Below are 27,588 nucleotides of genomic sequence, written 5' to 3'. Positions count from 1 at the left end.
ACTCAGATGTCAGGACAGCTGTTGTAGTGTGTTGTGTTGTTGTGTGTAGCTTTGCTGTAAAAAGATCTAAGCGCAACAAAAAAGGGGAGTAGTCTGCGACGCTCTGTCTTTCTCTGTCTTACTCCCTTTCATTCCACCAGTTCACACTCTCTTCTTCGTACCAGTTAAAAAGGATCTAGTAGTGCTGCTTTGTAAGACAGTTTGTTGCCATGGCGTCAAATGCCAGCCACATGTTGGAGGCTGCCTTGGAGCAAATGGATGACATTATCGCTGGTAAGAGTTTTTGTTTCATTATCAGACCTTGGGACTGCTCAGTTTGTAATTTCAGGCCTCCATATTGCCAGTGCTGCCCACGTGATTTTCACATATACAGTACACAGGAAAGAAAACTTTTAAAATTGTGACAGATAAGTTTCAAACAAGAGCTACAAAAGAAAAGAATATAAGTAAAGCATTTGCTGAGAGCGAGAGATCTGTTTTTTTCTGTTGGAGAGGTTTGACTGAAATAGAAGAAAGCAAGTTTTTGATTCTATGATGGTGTAGAAAATACATAATAATTTTCCCCGACAGATGAGTTCTTCTCTGTAATCTTTCTTTTTTTATATTCTGCGATCAGGCACTCACTCAGTTTGATGCTTTTGTATTTTTAGTGCTTCTCCTTGAGCTTTTAAAACTCCCTTTGCACTAATTGCACAAGTTCCTTTCCAGTGTCTTCTGCTATTTTCTAGCAGAGGTGATACATTTCAGTCAGTGCGGTTTGTCACAACCTCAGCAGTCTGTTAGTGTGTTTGTACAGGGTCAGAAGACAATGTTCTATTATGTTAACAGTGCAACCATTAGTACACAGATGATGACTAATAACTACACGTCACACACTATATCACTGAACATTAAACATTAAAAAATAATGTCCCCATTGTGTCCCGACTGCATCACTGTACCTTTGATTCAACTTCAAAGACTATAAAGTACTTTCTGCAGCTTAGACATGATGATTATAGTAACCTTCAAGCTGAACTTATAATTTGTGGATTTCAGATCCCACAGTGCACAGCCATTTGATGCTGTTTACATCCAGTGAGCCACACTGGAGCACACTAGCATCCCCAAGAGGCCAATTCAGGAACTATTCTTAATGTACTGCAGCCTACCGGTCACCTCTCAAATCTGTTGAACACTCATGCCCAAGAAACAAGGATGCTGTAATCAAATTTTCTCTGCTATTTTTCTGTTGTTCTTTCCTCTAGGCAAAATGGGTGAAGGGCTATTCAGTGCTCTGATGCGTTTAGATGGCCAGGACTGCCAAACCTCAGAGTGCACCTCATCCCTCGCCCCAGCCACGGTCCCCTCCCTCAAGGCTCTCCAGCTGACTGAGGCCCTCAGGGTGGTGTTGGAGGGGCAGCGGAGTGAGGAAGAACAGGACTCTCTCAGGAAACAAGTCTCCACTGAAACAGCACACATTATACTAAAATGGCTGAAGAGAGATGAGGTGAGTGCTGCATCATCTGATGGCCTCTGAACACTCAAACAGGGATGAATGATAAACTAGAACAGCATTATGTAACATGCAAATCCTACATCAAATATGAATCCAAAACTGATATAGAAAACCAACTGTATGAGAAAGGATAAGAGCACAGTGCAAAGACATACTACTATAGTACACTACTCCACGAGTCCACAGGTTTTATTAGGTCTTTGATCGTGGTCATCAACATCTGGAGAGCTTTTTTCCTGACTGCAAAGACGTAGAGAGCTGAAAGAAGGATTCATTGCAAACTGCACCAGTAATGAGATCCAGAGCTCCTGTTTCAAGTACAAGCAGTTGCTCCCCCTTTCACTCCCTCATTTCCTTCATTCTTATACCCCTGGATTACTCCTGTCCTCTCTTTTCTGCAACAGTTGTTTGTATGTCTAGTCCAGGTTACCACTAATATTTGTCCTCTACTCAAGTTCACTATAATATTATCAACTTAACGCTCATGCTCCCCCTAAGTCTCCTTCTCCTCCTCCTCCTCCTGCCTCGTCTTTACTGACTTCTTGCTCTGCACAACATCTGACAAGCATGTGCTGCAGAATGTTTCCTCTCCCCTGTGCCCCTTTAGGAAGCCCCACAAAATTAGCTCGACCGAGAGGTACTTCAGACGGAGCAAGACGGGTTAGAGACAGACAGAGAGAGGTACGGGGAGGAAGACAGAGAGGACAGACAAAGATGAGAGATCATAAGGTGCAGCAGAAATGCAGCAGAAATACTAAAGTGGTTTGAGTGTGCTTGAGAACAGGAGAAAACAAAAAGGGGGAGTTAGAAAGAAAGAGGTAGAAAAAAAGGGAGGAGAAGAAAGAAAGGGAGTACAGCCAACTGGCATAGCTTGAGTTATTCGCCTCAGCTCTAAAAGTCTCAGGCTGCTCAGAATCCAAACCACACGGACCAAGGTCCTCTCTGCTCTCTCTACAACTGCAGTATGGAGGGTCTGTAAAAGGAGTTGGGATCAGGGAGATTGAGGGTACAGCACAGTTAAGAGCCACTGCTTTGTCTGTGGACTTTGGTATCTGTTCATCCTCCTTGATGCATAATAGCATCGGCTCAATTCTGTTAGTATCTAAGAGCCAGACCTACAATACAATGGGCCTGCAGAATGGAGTATGATATTGACTTCTACAGACATTTTGCCTGGCTGAAGAAGGTAAGACATTCTCTACTTGCATGTTTGCTCTTCAGACCTTTGCACTGCACCAGAACTTGCACAAAGGATCTTGGTTGTTTGTTTTGGTCTTGCAGTGTTGTTGCTTTTACAACATAATTATAGCTGCCATGGTAGATGATTTGGGAGAAAGACGTTTTTAGATTGTGAGTCGAAGAGGTGTGCTGCAGAATATGCAACACATGCTCTCTAAAGGAAAAAGAAGCAGCTCACTTTTGAAGGGTTCCCACACCATTTTAAACGTCAGATTTTAAGGACCGTTCAATGATTTTCCAGGCCCACTGTACTCAAATTCAAGGAGCCAACACGGCATTGTTGGAGACACAGATTAAGGTTAATTACCGTTACAACACAGATAATTATCAGGATTGACAAAAACTCACACAAACTGTGTGAACACTTCTCCATTGTGCTGCATTACAGTGATGGCAGACGATATGAAATGCACTGCCATTTCTACATCTGCAGAATACATATAAATTCAAGCACTTTCATTGAGCCATGTCTATTTACATTAGACCTACACCTAATGATTATTTTTATCTATTAATCTATCAATGTTTTTTTTATTGGTCTAACTATTATTTTTTTATTACCCAATTAATATGACAACAAATTTACCAAAAATAACATTTTAAAACTTGTCTGCACTGCAGGGCATTATTCTCCAACAAAAATAGCCCAGTCCTAACTGGTAATCTGTGTTTTACAGTCTGATATGAAGTCTCTCCAAAATAAAATTAATGCAAGAGCTTGTTCCATTTAAGTTAACGGAATGAAGTGCAATCTACATTTAGCAATCCAACAGCAAAATAAATAAAACAATGTCAAATTCAAGTCACTTAACAGAACAGTTACTCTTTGTAACAGTAACAAACCTCAAATCTTGGAGTCCAACTTAACATTAAAAACAGTAAAATTAGTGCAATTTGAATAACACTAGAACTTTTCTCTAACAGAAATAATTATAACTAGTCCATTCTTTCTGCATTAAAATAGTCCAGCCTTAACTGGGCCTTCAGGCACAGAGCTGCCTACTGATGTGAGTGCTGTATTTTCATATTTATAAACACATATTCCTCATTTATGAAGTTATACAAGCTCCTGTACAGCTGACAACCCCATGCTATAAATGTTTCAAAAAATAAAATGCATTGTATCAGCATGATGGCATTCTGTCCACAGAGACACAGTCAGATAGCTTTTGTTTTGAAAGGGAAGCAAGGTAGTTGAGGTAAAACAAACATCTTTGTTTTTCCTCATCTCTGTGACAGAGAGAGACTTTAAACTGCAGTATTAAGTGGTATCGAGTCAACAAACGCGAGCATAACGCGTGAAAACCGGCAAGCCACCGCTTCTCTAGATGTGCTGCAGCTGACACGCAGCTGAGATGCACCTGACAACCGCCGCTCAGGCGAGCAGTGTGCACGCTCTAACTTAATACACGAGCGCCGAAACAACATGCTCTGCCAACTCACATTCTCATGATGCACGCTGTCGATTACGTCGACGCGTCACCCCAGCCCTAATTTACATCACTTTTCAAAAACCTTTGAGGCCTTGATTTTTTTTCCTACAAACTTTTAAGGATTTCAGGGACCATCAGGGAATATCACCTTTTATTTGATTACACACATTCTGCATGGTTTGTTTTCTCTGTCTTAAACAACATTTTTGATTTTACTCAACAGAGCAGTAAGGCTCTTGCAGAGGTGCGAGTTAACTCTCCAGACCACTGACGAATCGTTCATTCAAGCTGAAATAAAACATTTTGACACAATAGCTAAAATGTCTTTGAATGGATCATCATGGATGACATGCTGAACACATCCTGCAAACTGGTCATAGGGTTAAAGTGTTTGAGGTGGAAGATAAATGGATATGCTTGTCCGCTGAGATCATTTCCTGCCACTGTAACCTATAGGGAATCTTTGGACAGCACATACCATCTTGCTGCCATTAAGAAGGCATTAGTCCTCACTGCCTCCATTAGCTTATAATTCTTACTGAATGTTAAATCCATAGAGGAAGCATTTTCATGCATGTACTTGTCAATCATTATTATGTACAATTTTGAGCCATGGATGCATAATGTATCAAGGACGTGTCAGCTATTAACTTACATAGGAAAAGTAGTTTTTAATTTTTTCCAGAAACCAGAGATATGACTAATCTTCATGACATTTTTTGGATATGTATTATGTCTTTGGTTAAAGCTGTAGCTGGTAACATTTTTTAATTAAATAATTTGGTCATATTTAGCTTTGAAATGTGGTCAAACTGTCAAACTAGGCAGCGCTGATCAAATGTGACAATACTAAATTTTTGAAATATTTCACACTTTTAAGTAAACAACAATTACAACTGTGACGTTTCTCAGAGGATGTGTTGGCTATTATTTTGGATTGAATCGCAATACAGTGTATGCATATAGTGATTTAGTTTAACTCAAAGATCAGTGCTGCTTTTTGGACATAATCCCCACTGGAGATTATTCAGATATATATAGTGTTGTGAGCACTTGTGCGTTTCCCAAGATTTTGGAAATAAAAGAAAGTTTGGATCACTGTTTGTAAAAAGGAGGAGTTGGATCTAGCTTTGTATTTATTTTTTTAAAGTTGGCTTGAAAACATTTTAAAAACAATGAAGCACAAAGCAAGAACATATGAGAGCTGTTCACAATTTAAAGTAAGCCAGAGACTATTGGCCACAAAAACTGAACCATGAAAAATACTGAGGGGACGAGAGGAGGGACTGTGCGGGACAAAAATGTTATCGATCACAAACAGTTAAGTCAAAGAATATATGTAACTTTACTTAATGTATGCATACTGTACTGTTATGTAGCTGTAACACATGTATTTAGTGTATTTTAAAGTCTGATGCAAAGAGCATATTAAAGGTTTAAAGGTATTTCAAAATTATTGCAAACCACTCGTTGGCTCGGGATAATGAACGCTGGTCTACATAATGTTTCCATGATTGTGGCTGAAAGCCTGGATTTTGGAGAAATTTGAGCCCATTTGGTTGCACTTTGCTTCCCTTGCACACTGATGGCTCTGAAATATCCCTGACTACACAAGCAGCCCCGATCAGCCTTCACTCAAATGTTTTTTCCACTAATCAGCCAGTATAAAATGTTCACATTTTTAATGCTGGATTAGGACCTGCAAACCACTTACAGACATTTCCACTCATGACCCACTGACACAACAAAGTTTGTGACTAGAGCTTTGCCTGAATGTGTCCAATGCTGCGACCTCACTGAAGAAAAACAAATCCCACCCACTGGGCAACTGTCCTATATTAACAGTCTATTTACTGAATTTAATAGCTGACTTTTATTTTGAAGGTAAACCTCCATTCCCCTGGCAATAGTGAGTCCTACCAGGAGCGCTTATCACGTCTGGAGGGAGACAAAGAGTCACTGATTCTGCAGGTGAGATTAGTCACTCCTAACATACAAAACAATAGATCTCTGTTGGTCTCTCTGTGTGTAAGATTTAGACAAACTTAAACTAGAAGTACTGCCTCACAGTTGTATACCTCCGAGAACCAGCCAGGTTATAGTTACAGTTCACAGCCATGTCTGTCCAGACTCATATGTCGCCATGACAATAGACAATACTTCAAATATAGGTGCTGCTGCAAAGAAGTGAGATATTACAGAACGTGGATGATTCACACACATCTTCAACCCAGCAGCAGAGAGGATCTATACCATCACCACAGTTTCAAGGTGGATGCCCAAGATTAGTGTCACTAAATATAAATTCCCTTAAGTCCATCTTGAGATATCAAATTTATAAGAACGAGACAGACACAAGCTCACAGTGGCCTGGACATTTGACCACCAAATTCTAATCAGCTCATTACTGAGTTAAATGAACATTTGTACCAGATTTGAGGAAATTCCCGTCAGGCCCTCATGAGATATCACATTCAAAACAAGACTGTCACAAACCAGTTCACAGTGACGCTACCCTTTTACTTATGACTACTGAAATGTAACAGGTTAATTGTTGAGTCCAAGTGGATGTTTGTACCAAATTTGAAGGAATTTTCTCAAAACCAAACTTAAGGAAATTCCCTCATGCCTTTTTTTGAGATATTGCATTCACATGAATGAGACAGACACAAGGCCAGAAAGACCTTGACCAATGACCACCAAAATATGATGAGTTCATTGTTGAGTCCAAGTGAATGTTTGTGCCAAATTTGAAGGAATTCTCTCACGGCGTTCTTGAGATATCATATTCACGAGAATGGTATGGACAACTCAAAGACGTAATGCCTCCAGCAACAAACAGGCCTGAACCTAAAGCTTGCCTGGACATCCATTTCAAAGGTGAATTAATTCCACTGGATATTAGTGAGCTTAAACAAAAGAGAACATATGACACCACACTGTAGGAATTACTTTTAAACAGTGCCCATATCGCATAACAGCGCCAGAGGAAAGAGACGAGGGCAAAGGTAGATCACGGTATTGTGCTGTAAACGTTGCGTAATAGCTGTATTTCCTTTGCATGGGTGTAGCAACAGTTATAAATCTGGGTTTCATGCTGTTACAACACCAGAATGTCTTGTTTTGTGTGATGTCTTTGTCTGCATATGCATGTGTGTAGGTGTGTGTAGTTACGAGGAGTGCTGAACAAGTGCTTCTCTCAGACAGGTTGAGGCTAGCACCACCGTGTGCTGTAGCGTGTAGGTGTGTGTGAGAGCAGGTGCCCTGTTTGTTTCTTCAGGCTCCACATAAAACATTCCTTTAGAAAATCCGTTCCACTTGGCTGGTCCATCCAGCCTTTTAAGCATGTGATTAGCTATTATGTGGCCTTAATAGTTTCTCTGCGGATTTACATTTAACCTGCGTTCTGCTGACATTGCCAGAGCCACTGAAGTGTTGCAAGCACTCTACTGAGGCACAAAGGATCATTCATTTCTTTTCAAAGGAAACGACTGCCCTGTTTGATCTGGCGCAGATGTAGACATTTCATTGAACACAGCAATTAAATATAAATTGCTGATATTAATGTGTACTGTGAGAGAGTATCTAAGGCCTACAGAATATTGCTGAGCCCGGACTGGAATAATGTTAGAAAGGGTGAAACTAAATGATGGCAAAACAGTTTGATTGTTAAGTGTTGGTTTAAAAAAGACTCATCTAACTAACTTTCTGTCCTCATACAAAACTACACACAGGTGAGTGTGCTGACAGACCAGGTGGAAGCTCAAGGAGCCAAGATCAGCGATCTACAGAGTTCTTTAGTGGAGCATCAGCACAAACTCAACTCCACAGAGGAGATGCTACAGCAGGTACTGACCTTGTGCCAAAACAACTTACAATGGACTTTGTCAATACCAAAAACCAAAATGCTTGATGTATACTGGACCAAAATCAGGAAACTCTGACTTCCCTTACATCCAGAGTTTTTATTTCAATGTTGTTTTTCCATTAAATAACATGTGACAGGGTCCAAGACTATCTATCTTTCTTTTAAAGAGGATTCTTCTGCAGATATTTTCTCATAAACTTCACATTCCTGAGAGTGAATTCCTAGCTCAGATTCCACTGTTTCTGGCTGCAGATTACCTTGACAACCAAAATATTTGGGACACTCCGACTCATTCCACGGCAGTGTCTCAAAGTGTTTATGCAGGGCCAGACTGGTCTGTCTGGGCAGGTGATTACAGCATTGGCCACACCCCCAATGTGAAACAACAAGGACCCTACATGCACACGTGTGCAAACACACACACACACACACACACACACACATAGAGAGACAGAAGGAGAGAGAAAGAGAGAGACAGAGGAAAGGAGAGAGGGACAAATGAGTAAGTGAGGAACAGCTGAAAAAGGTGGAGAGATGGGAGGGAAAAAGAACAGGGGTGGTGCTTCTTTGAGAGTTCGAAGTGTGTGTGTGTGTGTGTGTGTGTGTGTGTGTGTGTGTGTGTGTGTGTGTGTGTGCAACTTTCAGTTGTTTGCTCTACAAGAGACGGCTAAACACCACAGAGGACACTGAATGGAATGGATGCATGAAACTGAAATCGTCTAAAACTACAAGACATTTGAAACCATTGCATCCATGAGGGAAACACACTTACTCTTCTTTTGCTGCAGTCAGACCGTGGAATAAGATGAACCAGGTACACAGAAATCAATGTACTTTACACTTGCTGCTCTTGCGAAATTTCCACTAAACTAGACTGCTTCAACCTATTCTGACAAATGTACTGAGCGCCAGGAATGTGTCTTTTAACTATCTGATGAGTTGTAAAACTTAAAGCTCTCGGTGTCTACTTCTACGCTCAGTGCTGTTTGTGTGCAGTGTATCAAAGGGCAGCCAGGGCTGGTTTCTTGGAGACATGGTCATTATGAGGCTTTGGACGTGAGCCGTAAATCTCTTCCTGGTGACAAAGCTCTAATATTTTCCATGTGTATACTCGAGAAGAAGCCCAGATATTTTTCCAAAGCCGGAGTTTTAAATGGATGTATCCATATGTACTGTTTGCCTGCCTCCGATGCTCAATTCTGGACTTTAAGTGATTTAGCACCTGCTTGACATCAACTAAATTAGTAATACATCTGCCCGCATAGTAGTGGCTTAACTCTCAAGGCTGACAGCCATTCAGAAGAGATAGTCACAGAACTACAGCTGACCCATAGTCTCCCACAGCACCAGGTTTGATTGGCAGCAGTTCAAAGTGACAGGAAAATGCACCTGTCAAAGTTATTTTAATGTTGTTTCTATGAATGTTTTGCATGCTTCTGGTATCGTTCTCTCTCACTCTCTCTCCCCCTCTGCTGTGTGTGTACTTTGAGAGAGCTGTGAAATAGGCATTATAAATAGTGGTCATGGGTTGTGTATATTTAGCCACTCAAACAGCGTCTGAAACCAGTGGGTTTGTCTGAGGGGACCGTCATTACAGCAGTGGAAGCTTGCTGTGCCTCATACTTAATGCCGTCTTTGTTCAGTAAGTATTGAGTGCCGCGTGTCATTTAAAGGATTATGTATTCATGTATGTTTGTATGTACCTGTGTGTCTGTTGTGTTGCCTCATGCGCTTGCTGTGTGTTGTTGATGACAGGAGCTCCTGCATAGGACGTCACTGGAAAGCCAGAAGCTGAATCTTATGGGGGAGGTTTCCTACCTGAAATTAAAGCTGGCAGACATGGAGGGAAAACAGGGCCATGGGGCTGAAAGGCAGCACAAAGCGGAGGTAGGGGTTTTCTCTGAGCCAATTCTGCCTTTTTCTTATGGTATTGTATTTTTAATTTATAATACAGCCTGTAGGTATGTTTGTTTTGTTTGTAAGAATGTGTTTAAAGCTAATATATATTCATCAAAACAAGATTGCCCTGTTGAGCAGTGCCAGTTGGACTTGATTTACTTGCTTTTCTTTAATTAGTGGCACGATGTACTTAGTTTGAGGGAATCATTTCACTCTGATGATACTTCTGTAATTAGCAAATTTGCTTAATGTGAATGCCTCATAACCAAACGTTCTTCCAGTTTGTTCACTGAGGACTGTTTACAAGGAGGAATTAGTTTAGCCAAAATCCTCAGCAACTTCTGTTTCACTTTAGTCCTCGGAAATTTGAGCCTAACTCTGCCAGGAATGACGAGGGTACACACAAAAATCTGTCTTGTGTTCTGATGGATCTAACCTTGAAGTCAGCTGCTGATTTTATGGAAGATCATAAACACTTTCTGGACGGATGGAGGGGAACATTTGCCCAAACCATGGCTAGTTGTTCCTGGGCAAAGTCCACAGGAAAAAAAGGTCTCCGAAAGGGTTTAAATTTTTTGTCAGTTCAAAGTGAATCATGTATTTGCTTAAGAGCGATGTGTTAGGTTACCAGCAGACTTCCTGGGCATTCATTGACCATATAAATTTGAGAAAGGGGAAGCAGGGAAAGCAGCAGGCAGGATACTATAATATATGTAGTTACTGTCAAAACACTGCTGGTCAAAGAGCCTTTGTGTACGCAGGTTAAAAGAGTTTCTGCATAGCAAAGCTGGCATGATGGATTGCGGGCCAAATATGAGTGTGTGTAGGCTTCAGCTCAGAGAATTTTGTTCTCGGTGGTGGGTAAAGGTTGACTTGGCCATTCTGAAAAAGAGAACCCTCTTCCTAACTGGAAGCATGCTCCCAAAAACATCTGAACTGTATTCATGAAAAAGATATACTTAATTATGCTCAAGTGTTTATATGGATTTGGTTTTGGTATTTCTTCATAAAAAGAAATGGCATACTGTATGTGTGACTTCGTAGACAGCAATGTTTCAACACTTCTTAATCCTGCTTTCGTCGTGTGTACAACTTTCCCTACAACAGCTGCTTAGACTTAAGGAGAAAAGGGAAAAAAATGCTATTTACTGGCCTCCCACGTGCTGCCTCTACTACACAAACATGTCCACACATTTACATGTTCACGCATGCATGCACACACACACACACACAAAGTGGAAGCCTCCTTGCTGTGGAGCCAGTAAGCTCACAGTTAAATTTAGCCACGCAGGCACTCCATATCATCTGTCATATCCGCTGTACTGGACCCCAAGTGAGACTTCCTCTGTCCACAGTCCGGGCATAGCTTGGCTGCTGTTTACACTCTTTTTGAAGGAACATGGGCACAGATCACCTCTAAAGGGTAGCAAACCTGCTCACCCCTTTTGTGATTTATCAATGCAGAGAACCTAAACTGAATATGCCTGAACTCTTGAGTATGGAACAGTAAAGTGTTAATAGATTTATGGTCAAGGCAATGATTCAGGCTCATGAACAAACAAAAAATAATATGTTTAGACCAGATGAGATTACATGTCTGTTTATGGGCACCAGTCGAGGATCTGTCTTTCTCCAGCCCGTCCTCACTCCCAACTCATTAAATGCTGCATATTTTCAGTGATGTCTGTGTAAGACACCGATGCGAAGAGGCAACTTTCGCAATGATATGTACTGGGTGATGGCAATTGTTGATGCAGCAGACAACAACCCAACTCCTCAAAAACTGTTGCTTTGTCAGTGGATATCAGTGTTAAGACACTGACACACAGAGGCACCCTTAACAGCAATATGCAACGCACTGACTGGCAGCAGTTTAACCGGCAACAAGTCTGCGGAGGGGTGGGGGAGGTGGGGAGGTGAATCGGTCAAACAAACTCTGGACTTTCACCTGGGAGCCCGCTGTTTATTTCCCATGTGATACCAAAGTCAGTGGAGTTAATGTGCTAGTGTCTATAGCATGCTACAGTGGTGACACGTGTCACCTGACATTACATGATGTTAATAACAACTGTACTTATTTTAAGCCAAACCATGATGTTTTTTGTAAACCTAACCACGTGCTTTTGTTGCCTAAACCTAAGGAAGTAAACCTGAATTGAAGTTTATTTTGAAAAGACTCAATGGAACAGGCGTTAATTGATATGCTGTCCCTCAACGTTTAAAACTGACAGAAGGGTACCTGGGTGTGTCATATTTTGACGTCTAGGTCCACTGTCAAAGAGGGAATATTTGACGAGTTGGGATGAGAATGTGTTTGTTTCTCTGGGTGACTATGTATTCAGGCTCAAGACCAAATCTACACTTTCTCTGGATTTAAAATATCACATTATGTAGACATGAGGAAAAACTGATGTGAAAGATCACTCCTAAAACGATGTATTCACACACAAACAACTACATAAACACCTACTTTACAGTATTTCCTCTTCTCTTTCTGAGTATTTCTCTCAATTCTTTTCCCCCACTGCATCTGTCAGACTGTAGTGAATTTCATTAGTGAGCTGCAGGAGCAGATGTGCAGGTTTCAGAAGGAGATCAATACCAAGATCCAGGAGAAAAAGGCCTTAGAAATCCCAGCTGATGGCAGCTCTCCAGTGGCCTGCCCCACTGAGTCCACTGAGGGCGAGGGCTCAAATCCCGGGCCGTCCTGTGACAGATCCTCAGGGGTGACACACAAACTAGAGGAGGTTCCAAATGGGCCTGATGGGAACACATGCGGTCTGGAAGAGGGTAGCTCAGATGCAGAGCACCAGAACCACTTCGGAGAAGAAAGTGTAGGCACAGCCTGCCTGCATGACTTGTAATGTTATGTGCAGCATGGGTTGTCTCACTAAGTGTGTGTAATCCTCAGCTTCAGATGCAAATGACACAAGCACTCACTAAAAATCCTGTGCAGCACCAAATGTTCCTGTGCTCACTAAAGCAGCAATTAATGTTATTGTGCAACTCGATCTGAAAAATTGCATTTATCAGTTATGCACAAGTGTGTGTCACAACTAATAGAGTGCAAGTTGTGTAATATTTAACATTGCGCTTTATGAAAGAACAACGTGCAGATTTACTGACATCACCTAAATATTTCAGCTAACTCTTCCCATACGTTCTGTTTTAGGTCTTACTGAAAGAGCTCAGGATTCTCAAGGACAAAGTGGAGCACTTGGAGGATCAGAAGATACAGTACGAGAAGAAACTCAAAGTAACAAAGGTAAAAGAAAGTTCTGATTTTTCATGGCGTCTAGACTTTGCAGTACACCATCAGTGCCCAAATTCCACTGCTAACTGTCCGCTCAACTTTCCTAAATGCTGTCCAAACCAGATGTTCCTTCCAGTTAAGTGAGTCATTCTGTCTTGCACATTCACCTATGTTTTCTTAAGAAGTCTGAGAACGATTTCACCTTCTATTTTAAAGTCCTGTAGACATAGATTTAATGATGGCTTAGTCCCCTTTTTATTGCCCTACTTGTATATGTTGGCATGATCCCATGGCACTAACTTCACAGACTTTCTTGAGAAATTTTACTTGCTCTTGCCCTTTTGATAAAATCATTATCTTTCCCATTGTTTCATCATCTCTTGCTCAGTCTTTCTTGTGGTCTTCCCCTTCCGGTACAATATCTGCCTGTGTCTTTGTATTAGATATATTTTACTGAGCTGCCCACTCAAACAGTTGTTTGAATTTACTTCTTCATCATATAAATGTTGCCTGACATTTTTTAAAGGTTGGAATTATCCACATACTTCAATACTTTCAGTAGTTCTCAAATAAGGTACACCTGGTTTGTTGCTTGTGTATGTAAAAACTGTATTACCATCTGCAAGGTTCAACGCCAATGTTGTTTTTTCACTTGTTAGGTAAGTCAAGTGGGTCGGAAATCTACTTAGCCAGAATCAATTGTTACTTGCCCCTATACATATTGTTTTAGTTATAAGCAGCTATAAAATAACAGAAACTTCATATGCCAATGAAGTTATTCACCTTGCACTCAAACTTATGGAAAACTGCGCAATACATAGCAAAGGTTTCGCCCACATCCTCCAATGCCACCCAGCTATACTCCTGTTTCCAGGATAACTGAAATTCAAACTAAATCTGTCGCCATTTTCGCAGGAGTGCCTGATTTGTATGGCGCATGTTCAACCCCTAACAGAAGAAAGTGAGACGGCTCACTCTTTGGCTACTCCCATTATCAGCTACAGAAAAACAAAGTGCTCAATTCTTTTTAACCGCCTGCCCAATTGGGCAAGTGAGTTACTAGATTTACTAGCCCGCCATGGGATTTTACTTGCCCTGGGCAATTAGGCAATCCTCATTGTTAAGCCCTGTCCCATTTGAATCTTTACAGTACCTGGATGTTTACCTAGAATTGTAAAATGAACATGTATTACATTTCACTTTACTTCTTGAGCTTTAGCTTCTGGTAGCAAATCGCTAGGCAAATATGTTTTTGGAATCAAGCTCGGAAAACGTGCATGCACACTGGAATAATTGGCTACAGATGTTGACATGGCAGATACTGGACTATATAAAAATATCTTTATGTGTGTGTTTATGTATCTAACTCTAGCTTTTTAAAGAAACCAGTAGGGATCAGTGTTTTGATAAAGTGAGATGGGGAGTAAATGAGGCAAAAAGGTTATTTTTTCACCTTCCTTTTTTTCTACACAACACACAAACAGAACACACTGGCACAGAGAACAGCCTGAACCTTAACTTACTGCCATCTGTTTTTTCTTTATCTGCAACCTACTTCAAAACAACCTATGAACTCCAAACAGAAGTGGCCCAATATTTGGCCCCTTTATACTCAAAAAGGATTGCTGTGCTTTGTTGTGGGTGTTTTATGTATAGTGGTGAGATATTTGTGTTTCAAGTGGGGGCACGTGCACTCACTGCATGTAAATGTCTTGTTTTTGTCAATAGGAAAGATGTTTTATCATGACATGTGTTGGCACATACAGTGCACAGAATTGCATGCATGCATTCTGCTAAGTTTCCTCTCACTGTGTGGCACCTCCAGGCAGAGATCAGCAGCCTTCAGCAGCTCCTGCTCAGTAAGAACGCTGAGATCGAGAGCTTGCACACTCAGCTGCTGGCCAGACCCTCTCTATCCCCCGAGAGCTCGGAGAGAGGTAAGCAAAGCACCCAGCCTTGAGCCCTCCACCGACCTGCCAACAGCAGCCTGTCATTGTGACAAAGTTACCCAGCCTAAGAGGTGACATGGTAACGGCTGCTTTTTTGCATACATTAACTCACAGTAACAGCTGTGGGAAAAGTCTCTCGGCCCTTTATAAACTGTCTCATCATGGGTCTCTGTCTCTCTGTCTCTCTCAGAGGAGATGTACAGGAAGAGGCTAAACACCAAATGTAAGCCTGAACCTAATGAAAATCATTTTAAACCCCCGGGCCATGTCTAACTTTGATCTTTCATTTATTTCCTTACTCCAGACATGCCTCTTTATTTTATTATCTTTTGTTTCCTTGTGCTCTGAGGGGCAGCGCTGACAATCACCAACTGGTTTCCAAAAATTACTCGATGCACTATCTATCCTCCCTTTGGCTCTGTCATTCCATTTATGCTGTCATGGATTCCTGAGAGCATAAAGTCTTGTTTGTTCTTAATTTTGTCTGTCATAGATAAACACATCTCTGGGGCACTCGCCCGGTATAATCACTGTCACTCACCAGCAATGCTGCCTGTGTGCCTGCAGTGGTTACAAAGGAAGTGTCCACGGACTGTGGGCCCAAATATGTAAACGCTGACATGGCTAAAGCTATGAATGGTAGATTAAAAAAGGGCTTGGGGGAATCTAAATATACATGGTTTGGATGGCACTCTGGTGAGGAATAAATCTACAACATGCTAGCATGTATTTTGCCTTTTCTTTCTTTCAAAATAACCATGCGTCACTACGTGTCCATACAAGACGCTAATTTATGAGGCATGGGCAGCTGCCGATACAGATTAATGATCAGTGTGGGGTTTCTCTTTATAGACCAGGAGCTGCAGAGGCTGAGGAGTGGAATGAAGTCACTGGTGGCTGCCAATGATGAAAAGGTAAGTTACCAGTGGAAACCTTGGCCTTCTGGTCAACACAGCTGGATGTGATTATGCAGCACAGAGCAACGTGTGTGTGTGTTGTCATCAGTTTACTACAATGTAAAGTGTCTCACCAGCCTGCATAAATAATTGCTATCATCATGCTGTTTAAAAGGTTAGAAGGTAACTGTTTTTAGATGTTGTCATTTCTCCGAGGCGCCGCCCTCCGACCATTTATAGCACAGAGGGGCTTTTGTCTTCTCCCTCCCAGAGAATCTTGGACTTTAAAGACTCACAGACACGGGCCTACATGTGGCGTACTACTGAAGACACACACGTCCACACACCCCAAGGCGGGCCATTTCAGGCAAAGCCACACTTAAGTAGGCCTCGACCTGCCAAGCCTAATTTTGGAGCGCGCTGCATTAAGAGAACCATGACAAAACCAGGCATGGGCACCACTTCAAAAAACACACACTGCACGCAGCTGGTTACCACAACTAAGATTTCCAGCCAGGCCTGTGTCAAACCCTCCCTATTCACTACTTTGATGTAAAGGCCATATGGTGAAAGTGGGACGTTTGTGTGGCATTTCGGTCAGTAGTTGAGTGAAGCCGATGGTCCATATGTGTGTTTCCTAACCTTAGATAAACATCTTAAATGGGTTTCCTCTGTTTTCTTCAGGACCGACGCATTGAGGAGCTCACTCTGCTCCTGAATCAGTGCAAGCAATTCAGAGAAGTCACTCACACCACAAGGCAAGGTAAACAGCTTATTCGCTCATTTGTCCTTCCCTTGTGTCATCTGCATTACATTAGCAACAATTTTAAGAAGAGTAAAAGCTTCCACACTTCCCTTTCGAACAGTTTTGTACACTGCTTGAGTTACGGAAAAGGTATTTGTTTCTCTTTGTTACTGTAGCTCCATCTGCTGTTCGTTCATTGTCAAATGGCAGGACTCCATCGAGCAGCAGTGAGGAAGAGGAGCATGTACTGATGAAGAATGCTGACTCTGCCAGTACAAAATCTGAGGATGTAAAGTCTGAAGTGAGTGCAAACTTATCTTGTCACACTGCTAGAGTTTCTAACTTTGAAATAATACCCTGAAAAATACTGAATTTCAGTACCATTTTCGAAACCAAAAGATGAAAAATTGACATTGAAGGCATAAAATTGTTTTAAAAAATGTCAAAAGATAAATATAATAAGACTATACCATGAAAACAATGTCTTTTTTTTGTTGGTTAGTAGCAGAGAATAGCAGAATGACTGTAGTAAATATCAACAATAAGCGAGAGTTTGAAAGTGCAGCTGGATTTGTATCAATGAAAATGAGTACTGAAACGGTTTCAAACATGCATAATTGATAGGTAACCATAAATAGATATTTTTAACAACGCTAGTGCAAACAGCATCTTGTTTAAGTGTTTTGTTTGTATGGACATAATTTTAATTTTATTTTCTTTACTCATCACAGGTTTCCATAAGCAGTTCTTCCTCCCAGCAAACATCTACTTCATCAGCGCAGAAGGACAGTGATTCCAGGTAGTGATGCAGCTTTTCATTAGTGGACATCTCCAATATTTCTAAGTATAATTTCTAAAATTATTGTACTTTTATCTTCTCAGAACAGAACCACATACTTTATCAAGTAGCTTGAATGATCTGCCAAATGGACCTTTACAAAAGGTATTTTGTGATCAACATTTAGCCTAACAGGCCAATAATTTGTCATTTCTTCTTTAATGTAGATCATAATCAACCCAGAATGCTTCTTTTGCTTTTTTATTTATCTATTTTCCTACAGTATTTACAAGATACATTTACAAGATACATTGGTACATGGGAGAACTTAAAATTTGCGCATTTGTTAAGTACAGGGTTTTGTACATTTTTGGGATTGGCGGAATTAGTCAACAGGTTTATTCAATGTTGCTACCTTCGCGAGTCGCCACCAGAAATGGTTATTATTATTATTTTTTTATTATTATTATTACTTAAACTTATAATCAAAATAATTATTTTTGCATTCACCTAATGAAAATGTTGTTTCCTAAACATGTATTTTCCTTAAAAAAGTATTTTTTCAGTATATGTAATTTGTTAACTTGTTGTGTGAGTTGTTGTCATGTTTTGTAGGACAATTTGCAAAGTACCACACAATTCTGTAGTAGTTAAATTACAATTTGGTTATTGAAAAATGTGATTTCAAATGGCTTTTTACATTATACACAATATTTTTTTTTTGGACAATGCTTAACCTTATGGATAAAATTCTGTTTGATTTTGACTGCTTTCTGAGGGTTATCTTACTTTTAGAGTAGCCAACTCTTCTATGTTTAAACTCCCATTAAAATAGCAGGAAAATTGGTACATTTATTTATAGTTACTGTCTCTTCTATTTGTATCTGTGTGGTTTCCCAGAGTGGTCTGGATGACACCAGAAGTCAGACGCTGCCGGTGAATTCCTCTCTTTCAGAGCAGAATGAGAGCAGAGACAGCAGTGAAATCCACAGTCAGAGGTCTCCAGATGGGAGCGAAGATGGAGACTCCAGCCAAAGTAAATGCACACATATGAGCTGTACTGCTGTTTTACGTGTGGTTTGTCCAAGCTGTGTTGCCGTGCCCAGTACACAGGGACATAGAAAACTCACGTGAATATCTATCTACATAACTATATTTGTCGGGTATCCCCCATGAAGTCTGAGTAATGAGTCAATCATTTATGTTAAGCTGTATGCGTATTGCACAATATACTGTATAGCTGTACTTGCTTATGACACACAGGAAAGGAGTAGTATGATAAAAATATAGTAGGAAATATATTTTCACATTATGGTACCGCAACCACACCCTTGCAGATTTGGTCCCTCCACCCAATATTGATTTCTTGGCTACAGCCTTGGATAGTTTGCAGTAATAACCCCTGACGCAGGTTCAGACTTCTTTCTTATGTGAAATGGTCACGAGGCCAGCAATTCCCATGAGCAACGGCAGTTTTCATATTTGGAGCAAACCACTCTCCTTTGACTAGAGGACCACTGTACCTTTGATCACATCTAATTGCAGGGGCTACTGACAGAGCAGATGGATCATGGGATAGACTTCCCTTAGCGAACACACCCTCTCTCCTGCTCTGATTGACCACATTCATCCCAGCTCCACCCTGCCTCAGCTTCACTGACCAGTTTTAACTTAAGCCCCACCCTGCTGCGTTCTGACTGCAGCCCGTATCATACACATCACACCTTGTAATATTTAGCTCAAACCCTTTATTTTTTCATGGGGCATTAACCGATGAATTATTTGCTTAACTCAACTGTAACCTGTGCTCCCTCTGCTGAGAGAAGTACTATAAAAAGAGGCGGCCACACATGCACTACTTAGCTCTTAGTGTTCTGTTTGGTATGCAAGAAAAGAAAAAAAAACTGCACTTACTGCTTTTTACTCAGTCAGCAAGATTTCGTCCTTAACAATGCCTAAACAACAGTAAACCTTTAATTTAGATTGTTTAATCGTCCCCATTGTTTATGGGGTTTTTTTGTTTTTGGCAAGATTACAGGGAGTTTATGTCTGCTCTAATTATCACAAGTAAACTGCCTTTTTTTCACCAATCAAATGCATCTATGACATGTTGCATCTAAGTAGCCTTTCACACAGTTTGAACCATATTAGTACTTGGTAGTATTACACTAACTGTGGTTTTTGTAACCTCTTACAGGAAAGCCGGAGAAAGTTGATGACAGCACTTCAAGCGATAATTCCCCCGTTCATTCGGGAGCAAACACACAGGCGGGCCAACGAGCTGTGGGCTCACCAGAATACATGAAGAATAACAGGAGCTTTAAGAGACTCTGGGGAAAGTGAGTTTGGGGAAATACAGTGATACATCAACAATGCGCCAACACAAATTACACTACAGGGCAAAAAAAAAGGAACTTAAACATTAAATAGACCTTAATGAAGTTTATGTATGATTATGTACAGCAAGTCTAAATAACATGGTTTAGATAGAATATTTTCAATTGCGCGTAATATTAGCATCATCAGCGTTAATACGATTAATCGCATGATTAAGGTCCGTTTTTATTTTTTTTTAAATCGCTTTACCGACATTCCTGTTTTTAAGAGGCTGTACTGGGCTGAGTTGTAACGCTGGTTATGAAAGTATATGACCTGCGGAGTCCAGTGGTGCCAATCACGTCACACTGTTTTAAAAATTCAAACTAAGCACTGAAAACATATCAATAATAAAAAATGATTAATTGAGATTAACAATATAATAATATTATTATTTGACAGCCTTATAATTAAAATATATAGGTCTTTGTAACATAAAGAGAGGAAAATATAGAAGGATTTTTTCATTAATAAATAGGTTATGCACATATTAAACTGTCTTCACTTGCCCTACTATTATACTTGCCAAGTAAACACTATACAATAACTGAAATTACACAATTACACACAAATATCAGATGCTGAATAAGGATTACTGTAACTGACTTTAAGTTTTATAAGTATTTCTGATTTCACCTTTATCTTGCATCTTATTGTTTATAATTATCAACAACAACATATAAATGTACCACTTTTGTCACATCTATAATCATTTTACTGTTTACCCTCGCACATACAGACTTCGAAGAACCCAGTCTGGAGGGCTCCAGGCAGCGGATCCAGATGGCGGTCAGTTTAAAAGAGGAGGACTGCGTGCAACAGCAGGACCCAGACTGACCAGGACCCCCGAATCTTTTAACTCTGCACGGTAAAGTTCAGTGTGCCTCTGCCTGACCTGGCAGTACAGAACTCCTTTTCTAGGCGTTTAAGGGTTTTGTATCAGCTTGGTCGCTGTTATGCTTTGCTGTTTTTTATAATCTTGTGTGGTATTCCTGCCTCATCACTCACTTCCACCATATCCTTCAATACCAAAAGAAAGTGTCTTGAGGGCTTTTGGAAAGGCCTCAGTGTAACAAATTCTGTTTTAAATGTATTGTGTGATTTATGAAATAAGGAGATGATTTTAAATACTTTTGCAATACATTTATAAAAAATAATCTGATTTGTGCTTCTTTGTTTTAAATTTCAGTGATATGAATATTCCATTCAGCCAGTGGACCAAGGAGCAGGTGTGTGGCTGGCTAGAGGACTATGGACTAGGCCAGTACGTCAATCTCACCAGGCAGTGGGTTGAAAATGGACAGACTCTGCTGTCTGCCACACCCCAGGACTTTGAAAAGGTATGAATGCCACTTTAAAATAAACTAGAAATATCTTGAATTCAAAACTCAATTGTCGTGCTTTTACCGATCTAACCATGAGATTGTAGCAGAAAAAATATTCACAGATAAACTGGAAGTTTTATTAGGCTACACCAAGCTGCATGGTGTGTGGGTAAACCACTGATTATACCACAAAATTTAGTTTGTTTCTAACAACATCCTTTCTGACCCCAGGAGATGGGCATGAAGAATCCACTGCACAGGAAGAAGCTACAGCTCGCTCTGAAGGCATTCACCACTAAAGTTATAGAGAAATCGTCAGAGCTGGACTACATCTGGGTCACTCGTAAGACTCTTTCTACATGGAATATTTTACTTCTCGAGCTGCGTGTTCTCATTTGAATATGATCTACGAACAGACAATGAGACCTCTGGTGAACCGAACCAAACAAAGACATGTACAGTGTGAGATGTAAATGTATTATAAAAAATGCAAATATAGCCAGCATTCGAAACCAGGAACTGCAGGCTATTTTAAGTGAGCAGTTTTAGTAAATATGTTTAGACAGCTGATGATTCAGCACTCAAAAGTTTAGACAGTGAATTGAGTTAATGTCTGATTTTCACCCATTTAGGTTGGTTGGATGACATCGGTTTGCCTCAGTATAAAGACAATTTCCATGAAGCCCGAGTGGATGGTCGAATGATACAATACCTCACAGTGGTAAGACTTAACCCCGCATGTACTGTAACGCCATCTATTAAAGCACAGGGCTGTAAATATATTCATTTAAAGGAGCAGTGTGTAGGATTTAGTGCCATCTAGTAGTGAGAATTGTAGGTTTCAGCACACTGAAACTCATTTTGTGTGCCAAGCCTGAACTCCCAGTTAGAATTCCTTCTCTTCTCCGCTCCTCTCCAAAACAAACTAGACAAGATGATTAAATCCAGTAATAACACTGAATTAATCACTTGCATGTTACAAATCAGTGTTTCACTGATGCTGTTGGGCTCATTGCAGACAGGCTGCTACCCAGCACCTAATGTGTGCTGACCTTCAGGAGGTTTTTACTCGAGCAGAATCATCCGCAGATCTCCTCCAATTCAAAACTGGAGGGGTTGACCGACATTGGATTTTCAGGGCCAATACCAATAAGGATTATTAGTAGTTAATGAGACCGACAATCAATATTTGGAATAGATGTGCATTTACAATGACAATGAAAATCTTTCTGTCAATATTTAGAATTTGGAATATAACAAGCTCCAACACAAAACTTTTGTTTAAATGCCTTTAGCAAACATTTAATCAAAACTTCAACATCATATAGGCTACAGCAAGTTCCCAGCAACATTTTGTATAAAGTCAAGTGAAAATTCAAGCAAAAAATGAATAAATAAAAATATCTCTCTGAGGTTCTACAAAGTAAAAGTTCCTCTCATGCCTAACGCTTTCTTTGCACTTTTTAATTTATCAATTTTATCAGCAATCATTAAAATAAAATATCGATTCAGATAATGGGCATAATTACAAATCTTGGCCCCAATAATCAGCCAGGCCGACCCCTTTTCAAAACAAAGGCATCAGGTGATTTAAACCGGTAAAAACACTGAATAAAGCGGTTTCACGTTTTAAAAAAATGTCCTTATGACAATGCTCGTCACCCCGGGGGGCTGTAAAAGTGATAGTAGAAGCTGGATATCGGCGCACCGTAAAGCCCAGCTCAGGGGTTAACATCAACCGCACAACTTCCGTCTTCCTGCAGAGGACCCCTGAGCCGTGCACGCTATTATCCTGCTGCCTGTCTGAAAGTGCTAACTAAACGTCACATTTCTGAAGATTTTGCATGCTAATGTTTTTTTTCTGGGCTGTTCAAATAAAGTTACACTTGACACATATATCAACACTTTACCTGCAAGACTGAGATAACTCTGCGTTTGCATTTACTATTTCTTTCATGAGGATAATAAAACCACATCCAAATAAACCACAGATACACAGGAGAGCACCGCTGTACCCAAACATCAAGATACAAACGTATGAAGCGACTCACCAAATAACCAGTGAAGTGTGAGGTGCTGGCACGTTGATACTCAGTCGGATCCTGAGGTTGTGTGTTTACAGTCCACAGTTAGCTTCTGCTCGCACACACAGCCTCCACGCATTTCCCTTTTATGTCACATTTTCGGCCTGTTCAATCTCCTTTCAAAACTTTTTCTCTCGTACTCCGGTGTGTAAGTGTCCCCTCGTCTCCGCGATAGTAGCCATTTCGTCGTCGCCCTCTTTATCACTCTTGTATTTGTTTTTTCATCGATAACCCGCCGAAAGTTTGACTCAAACAGCTGATCGGCGGCCTAATACCGTGCACGGCTCAGGTGGGCGTCTGCGTAGGGATACGGTCGTTATGCGGTTGAAAAATGTAGCGCCAAAAGAAAGGGCTGTGTGACCGCGAGGTAAAGCAGCGATCATTTGTAGGCAGGTTTTATTAACCCTTTGAAACTTAAGCAAATTGTTTTGATTTCTTTTAAAGACATAGAATACAACATGTTACATAACAAGACATGGCCCCAAAATTGGCACAAAAAAAGTAAAAAGGTAAAAAGATTGCAAAGGCAAACAAGAAAAAAGTGCTGAAAAAATATATATTTTAAAAATATATGTATTGGTTTATATACAGTTTTTTTGTAATATAATGTTAGATATGTAATTATTATATATAAATATAGCTGTCTGGACATTTTCCCAAACTTTCTGTAGTATTTTCTAATAACTCAGCATTTTTTTTCAAATAAATTTTTAGGTAAAATTTCCTGCAATTTATGGGAAATTCCTTGCCAAGTTGGTCAGTGCCTTTTTTGCCCTATGTTTCCAAAAGACATCAAAGGGTTTTCAAAGGGTCTTATGGGTTATAAAAAGGGAGTCTGAACGTGGCACAAGAAAACAAGGGTTGCAAGGGTTAAAGTGGCAAAAATTGTAAAGTGTTGATATGAACCCACAGTATTATGCTGAGCTTTGGGGTGCGTGCCCTGTCTACTGTATGTGATAGGCCTACGATAACTATAGCCTACATGAGCGTCTTACACAGCCCCACTTCAAAACCTCTTAACTTTCACTTATAGATATAAACGGCTAATACTTTAAAGCAATAAAAATAAATAAAAAACACAATTCTTACTTTCAGAACATTATACACTAAAGAAAATCATCCTCTTATTATATTCACTTTCTATCAATATATCCCCCTTAAACCCTAAAGACTGGACCTTTAAATTCCAGAATTAATCATAAAATAAAACAATGTCGTGAATTTGTATAATTTTCATAAAGTTCACTGACTTTCTTTTGCTGTTTACTCAGAATGACCTCTTGACTCTGAAGGTCACCAGCCAGCTTCATCATCTCAGTATTAAATGTGCCATCCATGTTCTCCATGCCAACAAGTTCAACCCCAACTGTCTTCGACGTAGGCCGGGGGAAGAGGTAAGCTAGGAGAAAAACTAGAGCTCAACTTGTGGATTGTGCCAGGCTAAACTGTATAAAGTAGTTGTCTTTGTTAATGTTAGATGGTGAGCAGCTGTCATAACAACTGTTGTCCACAAGATGGCGACAGACAAACATGAAATAAATCCAAACAGAGCATTTTGTTTCCAAAGTCCTGGTTCTGTTTAAGCTTCACTCTGCCCACATATTTAGAAGAAGGGCCAAACATTTAAGAATCAGATAGAAGAGGTATAATTCCAGTTAATTTATATATATATTTACCTTCTTCAGAAACAGCCCTCTCCGTCAGAGGTGGTGCAGTGGTCTAACCATCGCGTGATGGAGTGGCTGAGGGCAGTGGATCTTGCAGAGTATGCACCTAATCTACGGGGCAGTGGCGTCCATGGTGGGCTGATTGTAAGTACTGGACCTTTTGTCTACAAGTCACACTGGTATTACACGCCTGGAGACCTAAATATATTCCTGCTGTCACTACGCTCTTCCATAGATCCTAGAGCCACGCTTCAGCTCTGAGACTTTGGCCCTGCTGTTAAATATTCCTCCACAGAAGACTTTGCTCCGCCGCCACCTTGCCACCGCCTTCTCTGCCCTGGTGGGGCATCAGGCCACGCAGGAGAAGCGAGAATATGGCAACGCCACAGGCCATGTACCTCTCACTACCACGGCGAAAGTAAAGGTAACAGCATGATCTAAGAATCAAAATGTTCTGTCGTTGTTGCAACAGAAAAAATCTAAATGATTTATTTATGGGGTTAACTTTTTGTGTGTTTTCAGCCAAAGAAGCTGGGCTTCACCCAATTCAGTCACCTCAGAAAGAGGAGACTTGATGAATCTGCAGACTATATCTGCCCAATAGACAGTGGAGCGCTCACAGTGAACGGGGTTTCTCGCTTACCTTCTGCTGCACTCAGGGGCCTCAGCCCCACCTTGGACAGACAGGCTGAGAGGCGGGAGCACACGGGCGTAAAAGCTCAGGCGAATAGCCCAAAACAATAATTTTTCAAAAAATACAGCACGCTTTCCTCTCACTCACTAAGTGACTTTGTGAAACAGTGGAAATTTGGATGCAGAAATGTACCCAAGATGACTCCATTTGTGATTTGCTGGATGGGCTGCAAAGATGCTGTGTTAAACAGGTGATGTTAATTGTTGTTAATGTATTTGTAACCAGATGTTGCTTTAGCAAAATTCATCTAAAATGGTGATGAATGGTGATATTGTGTTTTATGAAAGCTGCTCTCTGCATTCCTTACACAGATGGATTCCAAAGCTTATACTTTTGCTTTAAAACAATGCATTTTACTGACTATTTTGTATCTAAACATCTGGAGATTTAGTTAGAATACTGACAACCTGTTCTTGTTATATATTTGGATTGACTACTTCAACGATGTCTCTCATTCATTCTCTTTGACTGACAAATAAAATCCCCAAATTAAATCATTTCATTTTTTTGACAGTAGACTTACTCCTCTGCACCATCTGATTTTGTATAACTTAAAATTCTGCAACTCAAACCTTGTTTCATAAGAACATTGTGAATATGCAATAATAAAATAAACATGAGGTCAGCTGTCTTATTGTAATTTTTTTGGATAATCAAAGCAGATGCTTTTGTTGCCATCTGCTGTTTACATGCTCACTCGAATCATATTTAAATTTTAGCTCAGTTACAGTATACAAGACTAATATGAGAAAATGATGTTTTCAAGTTTATGTTTAGAGAATTTTTAATTTCTGAAAATGATTGGCATTGTTGCAGTAAATTTCATGTAGTGAATGAGACATCTCCTCAGGATGGCGCTCAGATCTCGACATGAGCAGTTGATCAAAGACTGCCCACTGTTGGTCAAAAAACAAAAATGCAAAAATACACCATACTCTCGTGAATATTAAGAGCTTTCATTTAAACTGAGGCAGTTATAGACAGCTGTGCTGTGAATGTTGTTAAACCCAAAAAGATGTTTTGTGGTTTGAGTTTATAATATGAAACATAAAATACAATATACAATATACAGCTTTCACTATTTTAACTCTAGTATGTCAGAAAAAATGAAAATCTTGATAAAACATAGTAGAGAGTGAATACTATGTCTATGCATTTTTGTATTTTTTCAATTTTTGTTCAAGTGTGAGGAAACTAATTTTGACAATTTTATTGGTAAACAATAACTAGTCATGATACAGCAATCTGGTACTTTGAACAGATGTGGGCCGGTGGCCCCTTCCCTACTTCCTTACAGCTACTTCTGCCTCCCTTTCCCGGACCACCTTCATTTTGATGTCAACTATGCCTTTGAAAGGCCTCTGAAAGCAGAACACGAGAAGCAATGTTGCTCCAGGTTTCAAAGGGTTAATATCTAATTCTTTTGACTGGAGTGAAGGAAGAACACTAAATCGCCATTTCAAGCAGAGTAGAGTGGTGTTGATATGGCATTTATTAAAATACTGTGGCTCAAACACGTAATAAGACGTTAAGACGATTGCCTTGACTGGAGCTAAATTTGCCTCTAGTTTGCTATTCGCATGCTTTTAACCAACGTTCACTTTATCCACTCCCAGTGTGTTGTAGTTTTTTTTGCAGTTACTGTGCTTGCTAAATGAGACAGAACCAGTTTTGGTCAGAGTATTGCATTTTACACAGCCTAAGTGCTGTAATGAAATGAAGTCTAAATAAATAAATCTACTCAGATTCTGCAGGCGCGTCTGTTAGTGTGGCAGGCAGGGCCGCAGTCAGCTCCCCTCTGAACCCTCCTGCAGAAACACACAGCCTCAATTAGACAAAACACAATAATTAGGGAATCTTTTACCTCTGCATATCATTAGTTCC

General features: G+C 40.2%; 1 protein-coding gene and 1 long non-coding RNA gene across 9 annotated transcripts in view; one reads left to right on the top strand and one right to left on the bottom strand.

Moving 5' to 3' along the window:
* LOC148190425 (uncharacterized) overlaps positions 1–23,466 on the bottom strand; it is an 87,918-nt gene extending 64,452 nt beyond the window's left edge. For both annotated transcript variants that reach the window (XR_015776785.1, XR_015776784.1), the window contains exon 1: positions 23,311–23,466. This is a non-coding gene — a long non-coding RNA (uncharacterized LOC148190425). The remainder of the gene's footprint in view (positions 1–23,310) is intronic.
* On the top strand, positions 135–26,329 carry ppfibp2a (PPFIA binding protein 2a). Of its 7 annotated transcripts, XM_042502937.2 has the most exons (24): positions 138–273; positions 1,248–1,489; positions 6,055–6,141; positions 7,905–8,018; positions 9,794–9,925; positions 12,475–12,771; positions 13,110–13,202; positions 15,016–15,127; positions 15,330–15,362; positions 15,992–16,053; positions 16,720–16,798; positions 16,957–17,081; positions 17,512–17,579; positions 17,663–17,723; positions 18,459–18,594; positions 19,756–19,897; positions 20,674–20,802; positions 21,124–21,274; positions 21,491–21,602; positions 21,892–21,980; positions 24,615–24,737; positions 25,029–25,154; positions 25,246–25,434; positions 25,533–26,329. In XM_042502937.2, exons 1-24 carry the CDS (start codon positions 210–212, stop codon positions 25,752–25,754), a joined length of 2,988 nt encoding a protein of 995 aa, XP_042358871.2. In that variant the 5' UTR covers positions 138–209; the 3' UTR covers positions 25,755–26,329. The 7 variants fall into 7 exon arrangements, with proteins under 7 accessions (XP_042359096.2, XP_042359179.2, XP_042358871.2 ...); XM_042503162.2 differs by lacking the exon at positions 12,475–12,771 and having other exon boundaries at positions 135–273; XM_042503016.2 differs by lacking the exon at positions 15,330–15,362.
* Positions 26,330–27,588: the final 1,259 nt, after the last annotated feature.

The sequence above is a fragment of the Plectropomus leopardus genome, chromosome 1 (genome assembly GCF_026936395.1).
Source record: "Plectropomus leopardus strain MGB_pleo_1.0 chromosome 1, ASM2693639v1, whole genome shotgun sequence".
Taxonomy (NCBI): Eukaryota; Metazoa; Chordata; class Actinopteri; order Perciformes; family Serranidae; genus Plectropomus; species Plectropomus leopardus.
The sequence above is the reverse complement of the archived record's forward strand: the minus strand, read 5'-3'. Positions and strand labels throughout refer to the sequence as shown.